General features: G+C 36.4%; 2 protein-coding genes across 2 annotated transcripts; one reads left to right on the top strand and one right to left on the bottom strand.

Moving 5' to 3' along the window:
• Positions 1 to 923: 923 nt before the first annotated feature.
• LOC127107872 (uncharacterized) lies at positions 924 to 3,374 on the bottom strand. The gene is made up of 4 exons (XM_051045212.1): positions 3,118 to 3,374; positions 2,028 to 2,892; positions 1,622 to 1,780; positions 924 to 1,512 (listed from the first exon to the last, which is right to left on the bottom strand). The coding sequence occupies exons 2-4, from the start codon at positions 2,880 to 2,882 to the stop codon at positions 1,219 to 1,221; spliced, it is 1,308 nt and encodes a 435-aa protein (XP_050901169.1). The 5' UTR covers positions 2,883 to 2,892; positions 3,118 to 3,374; the 3' UTR covers positions 924 to 1,218.
• Positions 3,375 to 14,733: 11,359 nt separating this feature from the next.
• LOC127102611 (uncharacterized) lies at positions 14,734 to 15,087 on the top strand. The gene has a single exon (XM_051039960.1). The coding sequence runs from the start codon at positions 14,734 to 14,736 to the stop codon at positions 15,085 to 15,087; it is 354 nt and encodes a 117-aa protein (XP_050895917.1).
• Positions 15,088 to 16,650: the final 1,563 nt, after the last annotated feature.

Raw genomic sequence — 16,650 nt, 5'->3', positions numbered from 1 at the left:
CTGAATTTATCTTTTTTTCATCTCTTCAAATCTGTGTGCAAAATAGAATCATCTTACAACCAAGGTGTGGTTGATTCACTCAAACAAAGGACGGAGATTAAGAGGGGCGATCAATCAGAAAGATTGATTCTTGTTCATCAAAATTGATTCAAATTATCTTCAAGATTGAAGTTTAATTCCAACGTTAAAAAACCTATTTTTAATCACACACACATATATATATATATATATATATATATATATATATATATATATATATATATATATATATATATATATATATATATATATATATATATATATATATATATATGCCAAATTTTTCTTCAATTATAATAGCATGGTAAAAAGTCATCTTAAGAAAAAAATTCAAAAGAAAATAATAGTCACCATTGTTTTTTATCAGATTATAATAACTATTTCTTTATATTCTCTTTAATTTATCAAGAAAATGTTTTTATTATTCTATTGTTATTATAATTGCTGTGAAAAAAGTATTATTATTATCTATTGGTCTTGTATTTAGTAGTATATTTAAAAATGGTATCTTTTTCTAAAACTTATTATCAAAGCTTTAGTTCATCACAATTTGTTATTTACAATGAGCCAATCTTGATTGCATGAACAACAATAAAAAATTTAAATTCTTCAAATTGCTCTAATTAGAATTTCAGAATGGAAGACATCTCTTACTGGTTATTAGCTAATTTTACCCTTGTTAGTACTTCCATTCTCTGAGTTATTTGAAATGTTAATACCTCTGTTTTAAGAGAGATGTTTGAAGCAACTTTTGACACAGATGAAATTAGCTACTGATAGTTTTCAATTTGGATTATACATGACCTATAACTTGTGATGTGTAACATCAAAATAAGAAAAATGTTAAGACATTCTTATGAAAACAGATCTATTTTCTTATACTATTAAAATGAAAGTCCCTTGCACATTAATCAGCTATATGGTCAAACAAACTTATCCCATAGCGATATGATACATGAATGAGTGGATAGCACCAATAAATACAATATCACTAAAACACAGCATCAAAAAATTGATGTAAACTTGAGAATATGCCCACATCTTGTGTTACTCCTATATTGTATTATTCGGTAACACTTTTAAATATTGTCTTTATTCCTCTTTTATCAATCATACAGTATTTTGATACCATCATGACACTCCCCTTTATATTATCATATATATAATATATGTGTCTCACTAACTATCTAAAAGCATATTATTTGAATCCATAAAAAATGAAGAACGAGTAGAATGTCTTAAGTGTTGGTATGGAAGCTGTTCTGCCACTAATATGTAGAAAAGTCCCATAACTCCAGTGTGCTCTTTCGTGCTGTTGTAGTTAGACTCTAGAGTTAATGTTTCACCATCCATTATCTTCATAGAACCTGGTTTAGGATAACAAGTCGACATTCCTACAATATAACCCGATTCATTTCCTGCTTCGTTTCCATTTCCATATTTTGGTATTGAAGAACATATAACCCTTCCATCCTGGAAAGCATAATCCATAAATTTCACAAAACAAACCATGTCTTTGAGATTTTAAGGTTAAAATATTACAACAGAAGAGACCTGTATTTTCAAATGACTTGTAAATTACCTGTCCATATAGGGTAGATCCAATACCACCTGAATGCTGATGAGCAACACCATATATCACATACCCACCCGTTTGTAGCGGAAGACTTGTCTTCATCACATCAACACAACCATTTCCCTCCTTATGATCCATGCCGCAAGAATCAACTCGATACTCAACCTAAAACAAACAAAAAAACCTGCAATGTGTCAAATAGAGATTGAGACAAACAAACTACACATATGGATTCCCTGCAGTTGGGAGAATAAACAACTTTACCCTCATGCAATCAACACATTAATGACTATTGGATCAAGATCAAAAGGTCCTCAATTAAAATAATCAAAATATGTATATTTTCTGAAGTGTCCAATCTTGATCAAGCATGCATTGACCGCATGTATACATTTCTACATAATCCATTTACCTTACAATTATGATCTGAGTTGATTCCTTTTGAATTATTTGATAGTTTCAAACTATCAGTCACATCAAGTATATATATCTTAACAGGCACTACAGAATCATCCCAATCAACCCATTTTACTGTGTATCTTAAGTAGAGGCTTCTCTTTGGTCCCTCAAATCCTTCCTTCAACTTGCACTGTGCATAATCCGAACAACATAACAAACCTCCTACATAATCTGGCCTTATAGTCCTTCCATATTTATCCACTGTAACATTATAAAGCTCACACTTACACTCCGTGCACCCCATTTTATCCTCGGTGCCACGCGTATCGATGGCATGAACATTAACCATCCATTTCTCTTCAAATCCTTCTGGAACCTCTTCTGGATTACCTACCTCTATACCAAAAGGATCCGGAACACGGGTTTCTGTTCCACGTGTTTCAGATCCAAGGCCAAAGTACTGTCCAAGGGCATTCCCCTGGCATATGCCACTGTTCCTAACCATAACATGATTAGAGTTATGAAGCATCCTATGAGTATCATTTTCTGTGTGCGTGACATGTTTACTTTGATGATATCTTGCAACAACCCAATGATGGAGATAGGTTTCATGAAGAGGTATAGAATTCCCAGCTTCATCAACTACTTCAGCATTGAAACTCTTGAGTGCTATATGACCTTTTGGAAAATCAATACCATAATAATATCTATTGATAACTGATCCAGGTCCAAGTTCAAATTTGGGGGACAAAAAAACAGCTGATTTTATCTTATTTTCAGTCTTCAGAAAAGAACCTAAGCATGTTGTGGCAAACAATAGCAGAAGTATTGCTACTGAAAATACAAAATCTCTACGTACAAAGCACATGTTGATATATCTGTCAGCAAAACTTGTATTAGTAATTAAAAAACTAAATTAAACAGAAGATTGTATCTTCATAGAAGTTATCGACAAAAGAATCATGAGATTAGAAATGAGTATAATAATGAAAAGGTAAATAAATCTAGAGGCAGAAGGTAGAAGAGAGTTTGAAAATTGCATAACAATATTAAAGTAAATAAATAAATTAAATATGAAAAGACACTAGTTGAAGAACATGTACCTGGAAAACGAGAGAGATGGAGTTTGTTTGACGAGTGTGTGTTTCGATATCTAAATTGTTTCGCTTATTATACATATGAATATAGAAAGCACATCGTCACACGTAGGAATTTTCATTTCACAATCGGAGGAAGGTAAAATCCAAATCGAATTTTCTTAACATCTATTTGAATTGGATATGCGTTGGGATGTGGGTCACGTGCCGACGTGATACTAGGAAATACTAGTTCTTCACGCACCCCTCAAATGAATGGGAAAACAACAATTTTAATGTCGGGACCCATCACTATATTAAATTTCAAACCATGGTGTGTTTGACGACATAAAGGAATTTGAATGTTAAATTAAATTAAGAGTCAACCAAATATGGTTTAAAAAAAAGAGTAAAATATTACTTATTTTATTCTTTAAATAATATTTATGATATAAAATACTATATATATAAATATCAATCATTTTAGTTGCATCTTAACTACTGTCTACTACGGAAATCAAACTATAATTTTAGCAAGTTGTCGCTTTTATATGCTTGTCAGCCATGACGTATTACAGGCAGCGGTCCGGCGGAAATCAAACTATAATCAGTATGTTGTCCCTTTTATATGCTGGGTCAGCCGTGACGTATTACAGCCAGGTAGAACTATAGAACTATCAAATGGGCCGAAACAGGCTGGTAGAGCTATCAAATGGACTGGTTTGGCACAGTCTGTTTTGGTCTGATGGACCACCACATATAAGTGGATCTGATTATTTTAAAGGATTTTTAATGCATCATATATATTTTTTAAACATCATGTGGAAGTCTTAAAATATCTCAAGATTTTAGAGATACATTTTTAGACGCACTTTAATACATATATTTTATTTGTTTTTGAGTCACACACAATTTTATGAATAAATTTATTTAATTTTGGAAAATTTTCAGAAATGTATTTCTTGAGTTTAAAAAACATAAAAATGCAATCACATATATGGTAGCTGTCATGATCCAACAAGAAAAAATGATTTATCTTGATAAAAGATATGGCGGACTATGAAATTAATATTTGATGCATATTGTTGATAGAAGGTCTTGAGGATATATTAAAAATATTAAAACTATGCAATATATTGTAAGTGCAACGCAACAAAATAAGATTATAGAATTTCATATTTAAGTAGTTTGATAACAACACATCTGAAAAAAATTGTTTATCTACACGTTATTTTAAGGTAGTATGTCAAAAATTTGTTATCTAAAAATTATTTACTACTATAATTCATTAAAGAATATTAGGCTTCAACACTTCTGTTTTTTTACCTCAACACTCCTTGTTGGATCATGAAAGCTAATATATATATATATATATATATATATATATATATATATATATATATATATATATATATATATATATATATACCACAAAATTTATGTAAATTTTTAATAAGAATTATAAACATAGCGAACACTTGTGCCTCTTTTTTCAAGAATTCTTCTACTTACTTGACAGATACAAACATCAACTCTCCACCGTCTCCCGTATTTAGAAATAACACAATCTTGACAAAAAAGTTGATATGAAAGCGGTTGAACTCCAAAAAATTTATTCCAAGGATAATATCAAGTTGACTCAATTGTAGACAGACTAAATTCATCGCAAAACTCTTACTATAAATAATTAGTGGACATTTCAAACACACCAATGAAGTAGTTACCGAACCATTGGTTGGAGTATCAATAACCATATTTCCAACCATAGAAGACAACTTAAAACCCAATCTCTTAGCACAATCAAGCGAAATAAAAGAATGTGTTGCACATGTGTCAATAATAGCAATCAAAGGGATATTATTGATAAAACATGTACCTCTAATTAATATGTCAGCACTAGTAATCTTTGTCCCAGACAATGCAAAAGACTAGGCTTTCTTCGGCTTCTGGATATTAGTACTGATATGGCCTTGCTCTCCACAATTGTAGCAAGTCACAACATTACCCTTACAATCAGTAATGAGGTGCCTTGTCTTCCCACACTTGTAACATTTCTTTTCGACACTGGAGCACTCATTGGCACGATGACCTATCACACCATGCCTTTAACACTATACCGAAGCAAGAGCTCCCCCCACCCCATCCCACTTGATTTTTTCTCAAAAGTAGCCTTCTGTTTCCCCCTTGTCAGCAGTAGTCACATACGATTTTCCTCGAAACTGACCATTCCCTTTCTTTTCACTGATACTCTTGTAGTGAACAGACTGGGCTCTACTATCTTCATCATAGATTCTGCACTTATTCACCAGTACCGAAAAACAGAAGGATCTCCTGATAATCAATACCCTGGTTGATCTTAAGACGCGACTCGCTCTCAAACTTGATGCACTTCGAACCCTCCGCATCAACACTATTATAATGCAGACAACATTTCACTAGTTTCTCAAACTTTGCAGCATACTCTGCAACTGCCGAATTTCCTTACTTTAACTCCAAAAATTCAATTTCCTTCTTGCTACGCACATCCTCATAAAAGTACTTCTCCAGAAACTGTAACACCTTCATTTTAGTGTAATTCTTTAGTTAGAATTTTTCATCTTTATTCAAAGGTCATGGGTCGAACGGTCGATTTTGATTTAATTATTTTGTGTGATCAAAAGATGAAGATTTTCTAATTGATTGTTCTTAGATTCTAAATTTAAAACATGTTTGAATGGTTAGTGTTTATGTTGTTAATTTATTTATTGTATGTAAAATAATAATGTATAAGTTGTCCGATAAATTAATTTACTGATAATATTAATTATAAGAGTGGATTAATTATATATAATATAGTAGTATTAATAATAATAGGAAGAAAGTGGTGCAATTGTAGTGGAGAAAAAATAATAAAAAATTAAATAAATAAAAAGGAAATGAACATTCGTGTGGCTAGTTCATTAGGGGATACATAATAATAATAATAATAATAATAATAATAATAATAATAATAATAATAATAATATTATTATTATTATTATTAATGAAATTAATAATAGGAATTTAGAATTAGTCTAATTCTCTCTCTTCCTATTTATAAACTTTAGATTAGTTCTATACTCTCCTAATTTTTATAATTTCACTATCTTTCACTTTTCTCTCAACTTCCATTTTAGAACTCTATTCTCATACAAACTCCGCATAGAATCAAAAACCTATACAGCTCATCGATAATTTTGCAACACCAATAACCCTACTATTTTATTCCGGTATCATTTATAAGAGTACCTTTGAAATCGTCATTCATATAATCGGATTGTAGAGTCTCATTCGATTTTGAGGAAAACACCTTAAAATAAGGGTTTTTCCCCATATAGTTATAAACTAGATTTGATTTTAGAAATTGGTTAGATATTATATTGTTTTAGAGATTTAAATAATTGAGAATCTAAAATTAAAATTATGTATTTTAAAGTAAGAAAAAATTAATTCGATGAAGTAGAATTAAAGAAGAATATTATTATAAACCTAGTGATAAATTATCTTAAATTAGATGGGTTTGTATATGTGATTTATGATTTGTTTTTGATGGTTTTCAATTTGATAAGGTTGTGCTTGGATGTATACTATATACTTTCAATTTATAATATTTTTGGATTATAGACTAGTTATAATATAAAGGTGTGATATGTGATATTGTTGACTCCTAATTTCGACGCCCATTTTAAGAGTTAAAAAGTGGAATTTCCTGTGAAGATGCTTTCGATTGAATCTGATATTGGAAGCTCTAGTCGAAAGTTCCTGGATGAGAGGATCAGTGTGTAGTAGGGACTTAGAAATATTCTTTAGTGTTTGAAGACGTTTTCGACTAGAAATTCAAAATTCAAATAAAGGAGGAAACTCTGTTCTTATCTGAAATTGCTGAAAGTACATGTGGAGCATAGTGGATGGTTGCATCCATGCAAAGCACCATTTGTCTTGATGTGGTAGAAAGACCGTTAGAAGCGGTTATTTTGATTAGTATAAATAGATGGTCTTAGTGCTAGGATCGTGTGTGTCAAAGTGTGTACAAAATCTGTAAAATTTATCAAGTATCTGTGTGTAGAGAAACAATAAATTGAGAAATGTATGTTCGATTTACACCATTGTCATTTACTTTGAAGTAATTTAATTCATCTTTATTTCCATAAATACTTCTTTATTTTAAGCATTCATCTTTGTTGCTATTTACCTTCGTTCTTACAATGCTTCTCTTTATTTTGTGTTGGTCTTTTATTGTTTAAAGTATTTTCACTAATCACTATCATTACAAACACTGTCGAAGTGTTCATATTTATTAGAATTCACTTTAACAAATAATTAACACATGTCATAGGATCAATCTGATTGATCCTGTAAGTAACCAAATTTAGTAATTTGGAAGATCAACAGTGGTTTACCAATTTTCACGGTAAACAAATTGACACGCCTAATGGGACAATGCTAACGTTTTTAGAAAAGTGAAATTGTTTTTTTTTAATTCTGGTTATTCATTCATCTTCTCCCTTTCAAAAGAATTCATTGTATGTTATTAAGGAGGGGTAAAGTAGTCATAACCAACGAACACAGGTCAAGGAGAAGTTTCACTAGGAGAATGGCGAATTTAAATGCGCCAAATAACCAAAATTCTCAAAATCCATCAACCAGCAATGTACCACCCCCTTCTTCTTCGATAGGGGCAAACACGGCCACAATGCACGTGTTTGAACCGGTTCCATCTATGGCAAGTTCAACGCCTATGCATTCGATTCCCCATATTAAACCTATTTTGACTTACATTGGGCGTAGGGGGGCTCCTCACATCCCTCACCGATTAGAAATGTTCTAAACATGCCTTCGATACCCCTTGGTTTCTCTATACCCTTTGACGGTCGAGAACAGCCATATGGAATGCCAACTTCAGTGATGGCAAGTGTACATAACGTTGCTTCGACGTTTTTAGAACCAGTGGTTAACATAACCTCCCCATTACAAGGGTCAGGATCTGGGGTTAACGTGGGTTGAAATAACCAATCTTCAGGCCTGAGATACCAAACACAAATACCCAACCTTACCAATAATTTCGTAGTAGTGTGTAGACAATAGATGGACGAAAGCAACCATGAAATGGTCCAAATGCTTACCCAAACATTGACCACCGTATTGAATCTTTTGATTCAAAATACGGCACAATCGAATCAATAGATGACAGCGCAGATGGCACGAATGTCTGATTTCTTGGGTGTACCACAACCTCATCGACACCCCCCGAGGGATTGGGTAAGGGAAAACCAGGGACATTCGAAAAAGACCCTAATATCAACCAAATTCTACAAAATTAACCGCAACCAGAAATGGTAAATTAGGGAGTAGGAGTCGAACCCCCTAGGATTGAACCACAAATCCCCAAGGAAAGATAGCCAAGGATAGTAATGGTAAAAAGAAACAAAAACGATGATAATGTCATACGGCAGATTCGACGTGTTGATATGGCAGCATATAATAATCTAGCAGCCATGGTCGAAAGGATTATGGTTCGAAATGGGGTAAACGTTGGCCTTCGAAGGCCAAATTATACATCACCTTTGTCGGAATATATCCTACAGGCAGAAACACCCCCTAGAACAAAAATCCCCAAATTTACTAAGTTTTCTGGGGATACTACTGAATCCACTATCGAACATGTGGCTAGAGATTTAATAGAGGCAGGAGACATTTCGAAAAACTAAAGCTTTAGGATAAAATATTTCCCAAGCTCTCTCACAAAGAATGCCTTCACGTGGTTCACCACCTTGCCACAAAATTCTATTCATACTTGGAATCAGTTTCGATTACTTAAAGCTAGGTGTTTTACACAAGTACCAGAGCATGAACTGGTCGAAATGGCCGCTGAGGGCCTTGGCTATTTTATCATGAAGAAGTTAGATACCCAATATTTGAGAGATATAGCCTAACTGGCCGATAAGGTTCGACAGTTAGAACGCTTGAAGGAAGAAAAGGCTAGATCAAATAAGCTTAAAATAGTAGCCTACATCAATTTCAGTAGTGATGACGAAGGATCCTATAATGGGCCTTTAGACTTCGACGAAAATGAAATCGACCTTGCTGAGTTGAAGCAAGGGCCACCTTACGCATGTAAGGTCTTGGCCCCGTCGAATGGAAAAAACCCTATTAAACCAGAAAAGAATGATAAATTTCCTAAGAAAACTTACACTTTAGACATTACAAAATGTGACAAAATCTTTGATTTGTTAGTTAAGGATGGTCAAATGATAGTTCCTCTGGATGTTAAAGTGCCTCCTTTAGAACAAAGAAAGAAAAGAGGGTTTTGTAAGTACCATAGTTTTATGGGTCATAAAACATCTCAATGTTTTCTTTTCAGGGATCTTGTTCAGAATGATATCCAATAAGGGAGACTGAAGTTTGGAGACAAACCTAGGAGCCAGATGAAGATCAACTCCAATCCTCTGTAAATGGATTATGCCCACTACACTGAACCAGAGGAAGTAAACATGGTCGAAGTCACTGAAGATTTCGACATGACCGAAGTCACTGAGGACTTCGTCAACAAACCTGTCATGGTTAGGGTTTCTGAGCATCTTGATCAGGAATTTTTCAATGACTTCGTTCAGGAAGTTGTGGGAAATGTCACCAATGGAAACACTAATGTTTTCGACGCTAGAATCACTGAAGATTCCAACCTGATGATAGTAACCAAAGAAACTGCTGATGGTTTCGTGCAAATATATAAGGCTACTGAGGGCCTTCAATTGCGATTCCAGAAGATGGACATCACTGAAGATGTCAAAATGGAGGTTAATATGGTCGAAATATCCCAAGAAACCTCCATGTAAGTTGACAATGAGTGTCAACAAGAAGAGTATAATAAAATAGCCTTCCCCAAAGAAGACGAAACTCTGACTGATTTCCTTCGGAGGTTCCAGAAGAAGTAATCAGAGGTTATATTGTGCCCCCGATGCAGCGCCGTGTTCGACAAGAAAACGGCCTAAAACCTCGAGGGAGTAAAGAGGGTAAAACACCAAGGGTGACACAAATTCAAGATCAACAGGCTGTCCAGCCCATAAGGGCTTTCGACCCAAGAAGGTACTATGATCCAAGAAGGCCTATGGTGAAGCGAAACGAAAGGGTCCTGCTGCTAAACCCATCTCTTTCAAACCCAACGCTGAAGCTTCAAATGGAAAATGGGTGAAGCCAGTAATTGGAAGGAAACACAGCCAGGGAAAATAGCAGAACTTCGAGGTAGATAGAGGTTCGTCATTAGCATACTATAAGGAGTTTCAGGTTGACAAAAAACCTCCCATGTATCTGAAAACTACAAAGGAAAAAAGTTCATGACAAGGTCTCAATGGAGAAGGGAACAGAGAAGGAGGAAAGCACAGAGGGATGTTGGCGAAAAGGAAAAAACTGAGTCCAGCACCAATATGCCTACAAGGAAAAATGAGGACTTAAGCCTTGATAAAAGAAAGTGTAATACTCCAGCAGAGGCAGCCAGAGAGAAATATGATTGAATGGCTGCAGAAGACGAATGTTGACAGATGATTTCGACTTAGGGTCAGAAGCTTCTTTGGATATCTTAGTCGGTGTGGTATCTGTGATGCTCAGGGAGTTCGACCAAATCACAGAGGTCAAAGACACCGACAACAATACAGAAAGAGAAATGGTTGCTCATAAGCCAGTATGCTACTATGTGATGAACAATGGTTGCGTGGAGGAGCAAAATGCCTTCTTCGAGAGACCTGACGAGGCTATGAAGAGTCATATTAAGCCTCTCTTTATTACTGGGAAGATCAAAGATGTCCCCATTAATAAAATCTTAGTGGACTGCGGTGCAACACTGAATTTGATACCGCACCATATGCTGAGAAAAATTGGCAAGTACGATACATATGCCAAACCCCACAATATGGTGATTTCCAATTATGAGGGAAAGGTGGGTTCCACCCTTGGTGTAATCCAGGTCGAGTTAACTGTAGGAACGATCACCAGATCCACAATGTTTATGATTGTGGAGACGAAGGCCAACTATAATTTGTTACTTGGAAGAGAATGGATACATGGGGTCGAGGTTGTGCCATCCTCAAAGCCCCAATGAATCATCATATGGCGTCCAAATGGTATTGTGGAAAATATAGAAGCAGACCAAGGTTACTTTAAGACTCCTATCAACCATATCGACAGACGCCAATTCAAAAAACATTTGGCCAATATCGCTCCGTGTGATCCGGCCGATTTTGCATTTACTTCAAACGACAATGCCTACTGTTCCCTATATTTGCACCCCAATAATAGCTTTCGTTGGGATAGAGAAGTGGTAGGCGAAGACGACTTTGGATATCTAGGAGCTTTAGGAGTCAAACCCATAGGTTAGGGAAGCGAATTCAGTGTTGATGAATGAGTTCGAAGCGCTAAAAAAGATTTCGGCTACATAGCCAAAAACAAGCAGCAATCGGCCTTGGAGGCTGAAGTCAAAAACATGGTTGTCGAAGCCAGCAAAGAGTTCCGTAAAATAGGTCCTAGAAAGGACTTCGATCCAGAGTCACCTGATAAGGTTCAGAACGATGATCAAGGTCAGAGGCTCGACGCCATCTATGATGAAGAGCCTTTGGGTTTCTAGAAGGATCCGCTAGCAACAAATATTAAGATGCTGGCTCAGGACCCACTTGAGGAAATAGACTTGGGAGGAGGATTGATAAAAAGGCCAACTTACATTAGTGCTAATATCAGCCCCCAACTCAAAGTCGAAGTGATCCAGTTGTTGAAGGAATTCAAAGACTATTTCGCATGGGGTTACAATGAGATGCCTGGTTTGAGCAGAGATCTGGTCGAATTGAAGCTGCCAATCAAGCCTGGAAAAAATCCTATCAAGCAGAACCCAAGGCGATTTGCACCTGCAATTCTCTCGAAGATCAAAGAGGAGGTCAAAAGGCTTCTTCGCTGTAACTTCATCCGTACAGCCAGGTATGGAGAATGGTTAGCTAATATTGTGCCCGTTATTAAGAAGAATGGTACTTTGAGGGATGACATAGATTTTAGAGACTTAAATACTGCAATCCCAAAGGATGAATATTCAATGTCGGTGCCAGAAATGCTAGTCGATTCTGCCGCAGGCCATGAGTATCTTAGCATGCTCGATGGATATTCTGAATATAATCAGATATTCATTGCGGAAGAAGATGTCCCAAAAATGGCATTTCGATGTCCTGGAGCCTTAGGCACCTATGAATGGGTGGTGATGCCTTTTAGCTTGAAGAATGTTAGGGCAACATACCAGAGAGCAATGAATTCGATCTTTCATGATTTCATAGAGACTTTTATGCAAATTTACATAGATGATATTATCATTAAGTATATTTCAGGGAAGAGCCATATAGACAATCTTCGACGGTTCTTCGAAAGGTTGAGAAGACATGGTCTGAAAATGAACCCTCTCAAATGCGCTTTTTGTGTGCAGGCAGGAGATTTCTTAGGCTTTGTGTCCATAAAAAGGGAATTGAAATAAACCAGAATAAGACCACAACCATAATGAAGGCGAGAGCGCCATCAACGAAGAAGAAATTGCAGTCATTACTGGGCAAGATCAATTTCCTGAGGAGATTCATTTCAAACCTTAGTGGAAAAACATAAGCCTTTTCGCCTTTACTTCGACTCAACAAGGAAGGATTTGAATGGGGGCAGGCTCAGCAAGAAGCGTTCGACAGATTAAAGAATACCTGGGTCATCCACCAATTCTGACACCGCCTTGTAGGAATAGGAGTATGAGATTGTACATATCTGCATCTGACAAGACTTTAGGGAGCATGTTGGCTCAAGAGGATGATAATAGCGTCAAAAGAGCCATCTACTACCTCAGTAGGTCTTAAATGATGCAGAAACTAGGTATAGCATAGTTGAAAAATTGTGTTTATACTTAGATTTCTCTTGTACGAAGTTAAAGCATTATATAAAACTTGTTGATGTTTATGTTTCATCTCACTTTGATATCATTAAACATATGTTGTCTAAACCAATTTTACACAGTCGAATTGGAAAATGGGCGCTAGATTTAACTGAATATTCCTTAACGTATATGCCATTAAAAGCTGTTAAGGGGCAAGTGGTAGTAGATTTTATAGTCGACCACTCCATAGTTGAGAATGCACTGGACTATCTCGAATTAGAACCCTGGATGTTATACTTCGATGGGTCTAGTCACAAAGATGGAACATGCATAGGAGTTCTAATCATTTCTCCTAATAAAATTCCAACAAAACTCAAATATAAAGTGGGGGGGCTCTGCTCGAACAATGAGGCTGAATATGAAGCCCTCATAGTCGGACTTGAGATATTGTTGGAATTGGGGGAAACTCAAGTCGAAATAATGGGTGACTCAAAGTTAGTTATAAAACAGATCACAAAAGAGTACAGATGTATTAAAGATGGAACATTTGTATAGCTGAGAATGCACTGGACTATCTCGAATTAGAACCCTGGAAGTTATACTTCGATGGGTCTAGTCACAAAGATGGAACATGCATAGGAGTTCTAATCATTTCTCCTAATAAAGTTCCAACAAAACTCAAATATAAAGTGGAGGGCCTCTGCTCGAACAATGAGGCTGCATATGAAGCCCTCATAGTCGGACTTGAGATATTGTTGGAATTGGGGGCAACTCAAGTCGAAATAATGGGTAACTCAAAGTTAGTTATAAAACATATCACAAAAGAGTACAAATGTATCAAAGAGAATCTCATTATGTACTTCGTAATAGCCAGTCGATTGCTAAAAAGATTTGAGATGACTAATATTTGACACATACCTCGATTGGAAAACCAAGTGGCTAATGACTTGGCTCAAATTGCATCTGGGTATAAAATTTCAAAAGAAAAATTGAAAAAAGTCATCGAAGTCAGAGGAAAAGTTGTGTCAACCAGATTATCCCCGTCAGACTTAGAAAATATAAAGTTGGGATACGTTGATAAAGAAAACTTCGAAATATTGGCAATAGACAATCTGACAGACGGAGATTGGAGGAAACCAACAGTGGAATATCTACAGAATCCAACGGCGCCTGCTGATCGAAAAACCAGGTATCGAGCTTTAAGTTATTTTCTTTTGGGGATGGAGTTGTTCAAAAAGACTCCCGAGGAAGTTTTGCTTAAATGCCTTAGTGAGTCAGAGGCATATTTAGCCCCTTCGGCTGTCCATAATGGGGCATGTGGAGCGCACCAAGTTGGCCATAAGATGAAATGGCTTTTATTTCGCCAAGGGATGTATTGGCCTACCATGCTGAAAGACTGCATCGAATTTTCCAAAGGATGCCAAGAATGTCAGGCACATGCATGCATACAACATGTCTCTGCGAGCGAATTGCACTCTATAGTCAAACCTTGGCCTTTTAGAGGTTGGGCTTTGGATTTGATTGGGGAAATTTGACCGCCATCATCTAAGAACCAAAGGTATATCTTGGTTGGCATTGATTATTTTACGAAATGGATCAAAGCTATACCTTTATCAAATGTAAGCCAAGAAGATGTGATAGAATTTATTCAGAAACATATTATTTATAGATTTGGAATCTTAGAGGCTATCACAACAGATCAAGGATCAGTATTTACTGGTTGAAAGATGCAAGAGTTTTCTAAGAAAATGGGTTTCAAATTGTTAACGTCTACGCCATACTATGCTCAGGCTAATGGTCAGGTCGAAGCAGCTAATAAGGTGATTATTGGTTTGATTAAGAAGCATCTGGGGAAGAAGCCTAGAAATTGGCACAAAACTCTAGTATATATTTTGTGGGCATGTCGTACCTATCCCAAGGAAGCCACTAATTCGACCCCTTTTCGACTGACCTTTGGTCATGATGCAGTTTTACTAGTAGAAATATTTCTACAATCCACAAGAATTCAGAGGCATCATGAAATTCCATCAGAATCATATTGGAACATGATGCTGGATGAACTAGTCGATCTAGATGAAGAGAGACTAAATGCCTTGGAATGATTAAAAAGGCAGAAGAAGAGAGTAGAGAACTCTTATAATAAGAAGGTAAAAATTAAAACATATTCGCCTGAAGACTTGGTCTGGAAAGTTGTCCTTCCAATGGATCGAAAGGATATGACCTTAGGGAAGTGGTCTCCCAAATGGGAAGGCCCTTTTCAAATTTTGCAAGTATTCTCTAATGGAGCCTATGAGGTTGAGGAACTTAGTGAAGACAAAAGAATCTTGATAGTGAATGGAAAATATTTGAAAAGATATATGCCAAGACTCCAAGAAATAAAAATAAGAAACGAGTAATTGTGCATAAGTTAAGCAGAGCAAATATGGTAAAGGGTGCCGAAATGGCTTAATTTTGCTTCAAAGGCCCAAAGGGATAATATTCATTACAACCAAGACTTGTATTCATTACATCAAATAGGAAAAAAATGGAAAAGGAGACTAGAACTAAAAAGGGAGATTGGCCTTCATATGGAGGTACTTTGTTTTGAGAAGTTCCAGGCGTTTCTCACATAAGGATTGTTTCGACCGAAGAAGTATGAGTTATGAATCAAGTTTGCGCGCTTTTTCGATGAACTCCATGCCAAACTATAGCTCTTTAGCCATCAAGGCATCATCGAACTCCAGAAGTTCGCTTTTGTGCTTTTCGGCTTCAAAATTTTTGGCTTGCAGTTCCTCTATCTGTTTTCTCCATGAAGCAATGTCACGATCATGGCCTTTGATCTCCTCTTAATTCTTTTGTTTTATCTGCTCCATTTCCATTGCCTTATTGGTAGACTCAGTGGCGGCATCCCAAGCAGCTACTTCAGAACCAACCTTCTTTTCGATCTCCCTGGTGATCTGGGCTAGTAGTTTATGATCTTCGACGGCTTGGTCGATCATAGTGCCTAGCTCCAAGATGATGTTGGCAACTTCAGGAGAGGCTTCCAGTAGATTGACTTGGTTAAGTAGGGCCTTAAATGTTAAGGGGGTAGAAGGATCAGTCAGTAGAAGCAGGAACAAGTCACCCTTGAAGACCTTTTCCTTGATCTTTGAAAGCACTTCATCTATAGGTGTGCTCGAAGATTGGTCATTAGATGTCGTAGTAGTGCTAAGGATTTTCTCAGAGGAGCTTTCCCTGCAGCTTAGCATAGCTTTCAGGTATTCAAGGGGTTGGTTTCGTTTCAGAATTGCTAGTTCTTCTGTAGAGAAACCCCTAGTGCTTCCTGTCAAAACTCTGCCTGCCGGAATAGCTGCAACAGTTAGAGTGGAAAGAGTTTGACTCTGAGTCTGTCCTTCGCCTGCGTCTTGGTTCCCCTCAACATTGTTGCCCTTTTCTTCGAAGCCTCCATCATCATCATCAGCGTTGAATGTTGTCTGGTTACCTTCGTCTTCCTCCTCCATCACCGTATCTTCTCCATCGTTACCCTCTTGGTTGGTGTCGATTATGCCTTCAATGTTAGGTGAACCATCTTCAGGGTTGTCTCCAACTTGAACCTCTTCATCCACCACTGTGGTATATTGGTTCACACTAGCTTGGTCCTCTTCGCTTGAATTAGCTTCGTGATCGGAACCGGTGGTATGTGAATG

The sequence above is a fragment of the Lathyrus oleraceus genome, chromosome 7, assembly GCF_024323335.1.
Source record: "Lathyrus oleraceus cultivar Zhongwan6 chromosome 7, CAAS_Psat_ZW6_1.0, whole genome shotgun sequence".
Lineage (NCBI taxonomy): Eukaryota > Viridiplantae > Streptophyta > Magnoliopsida > Fabales > Fabaceae > Lathyrus > Lathyrus oleraceus.
This window is presented reverse-complemented; position numbering and strand designations above follow the sequence as displayed.

What these genes read in the sequence shown, in the direction of transcription:
- LOC127102611 (XM_051039960.1), top strand. Translation starts at nt 14,734, where the DNA reads ATGGGTTTCAAATTGTTAACGTCTACGCCATACTATGCTCAGGCTAAT.
- LOC127107872 (XM_051045212.1), bottom strand. Translation starts at nt 2,882, where the DNA reads ATGTGCTTTGTACGTAGAGATTTTGTATTTTCAGTAGCAATACTTCTG. An exon ending in ACTCAGATCATAATTGTAAG is followed by an intron (nt 1,781 to 2,027) that starts GTAAATGGATTA and finishes TGTTTGTTTTAG; the next exon opens with GTTGAGTATCGAGTTGATTC. An exon ending in GATCTACCCTATATGGACAG is followed by an intron (nt 1,513 to 1,621) that starts GTAATTTACAAG and finishes TATGCTTTCCAG; the next exon opens with GATGGAAGGGTTATATGTTC.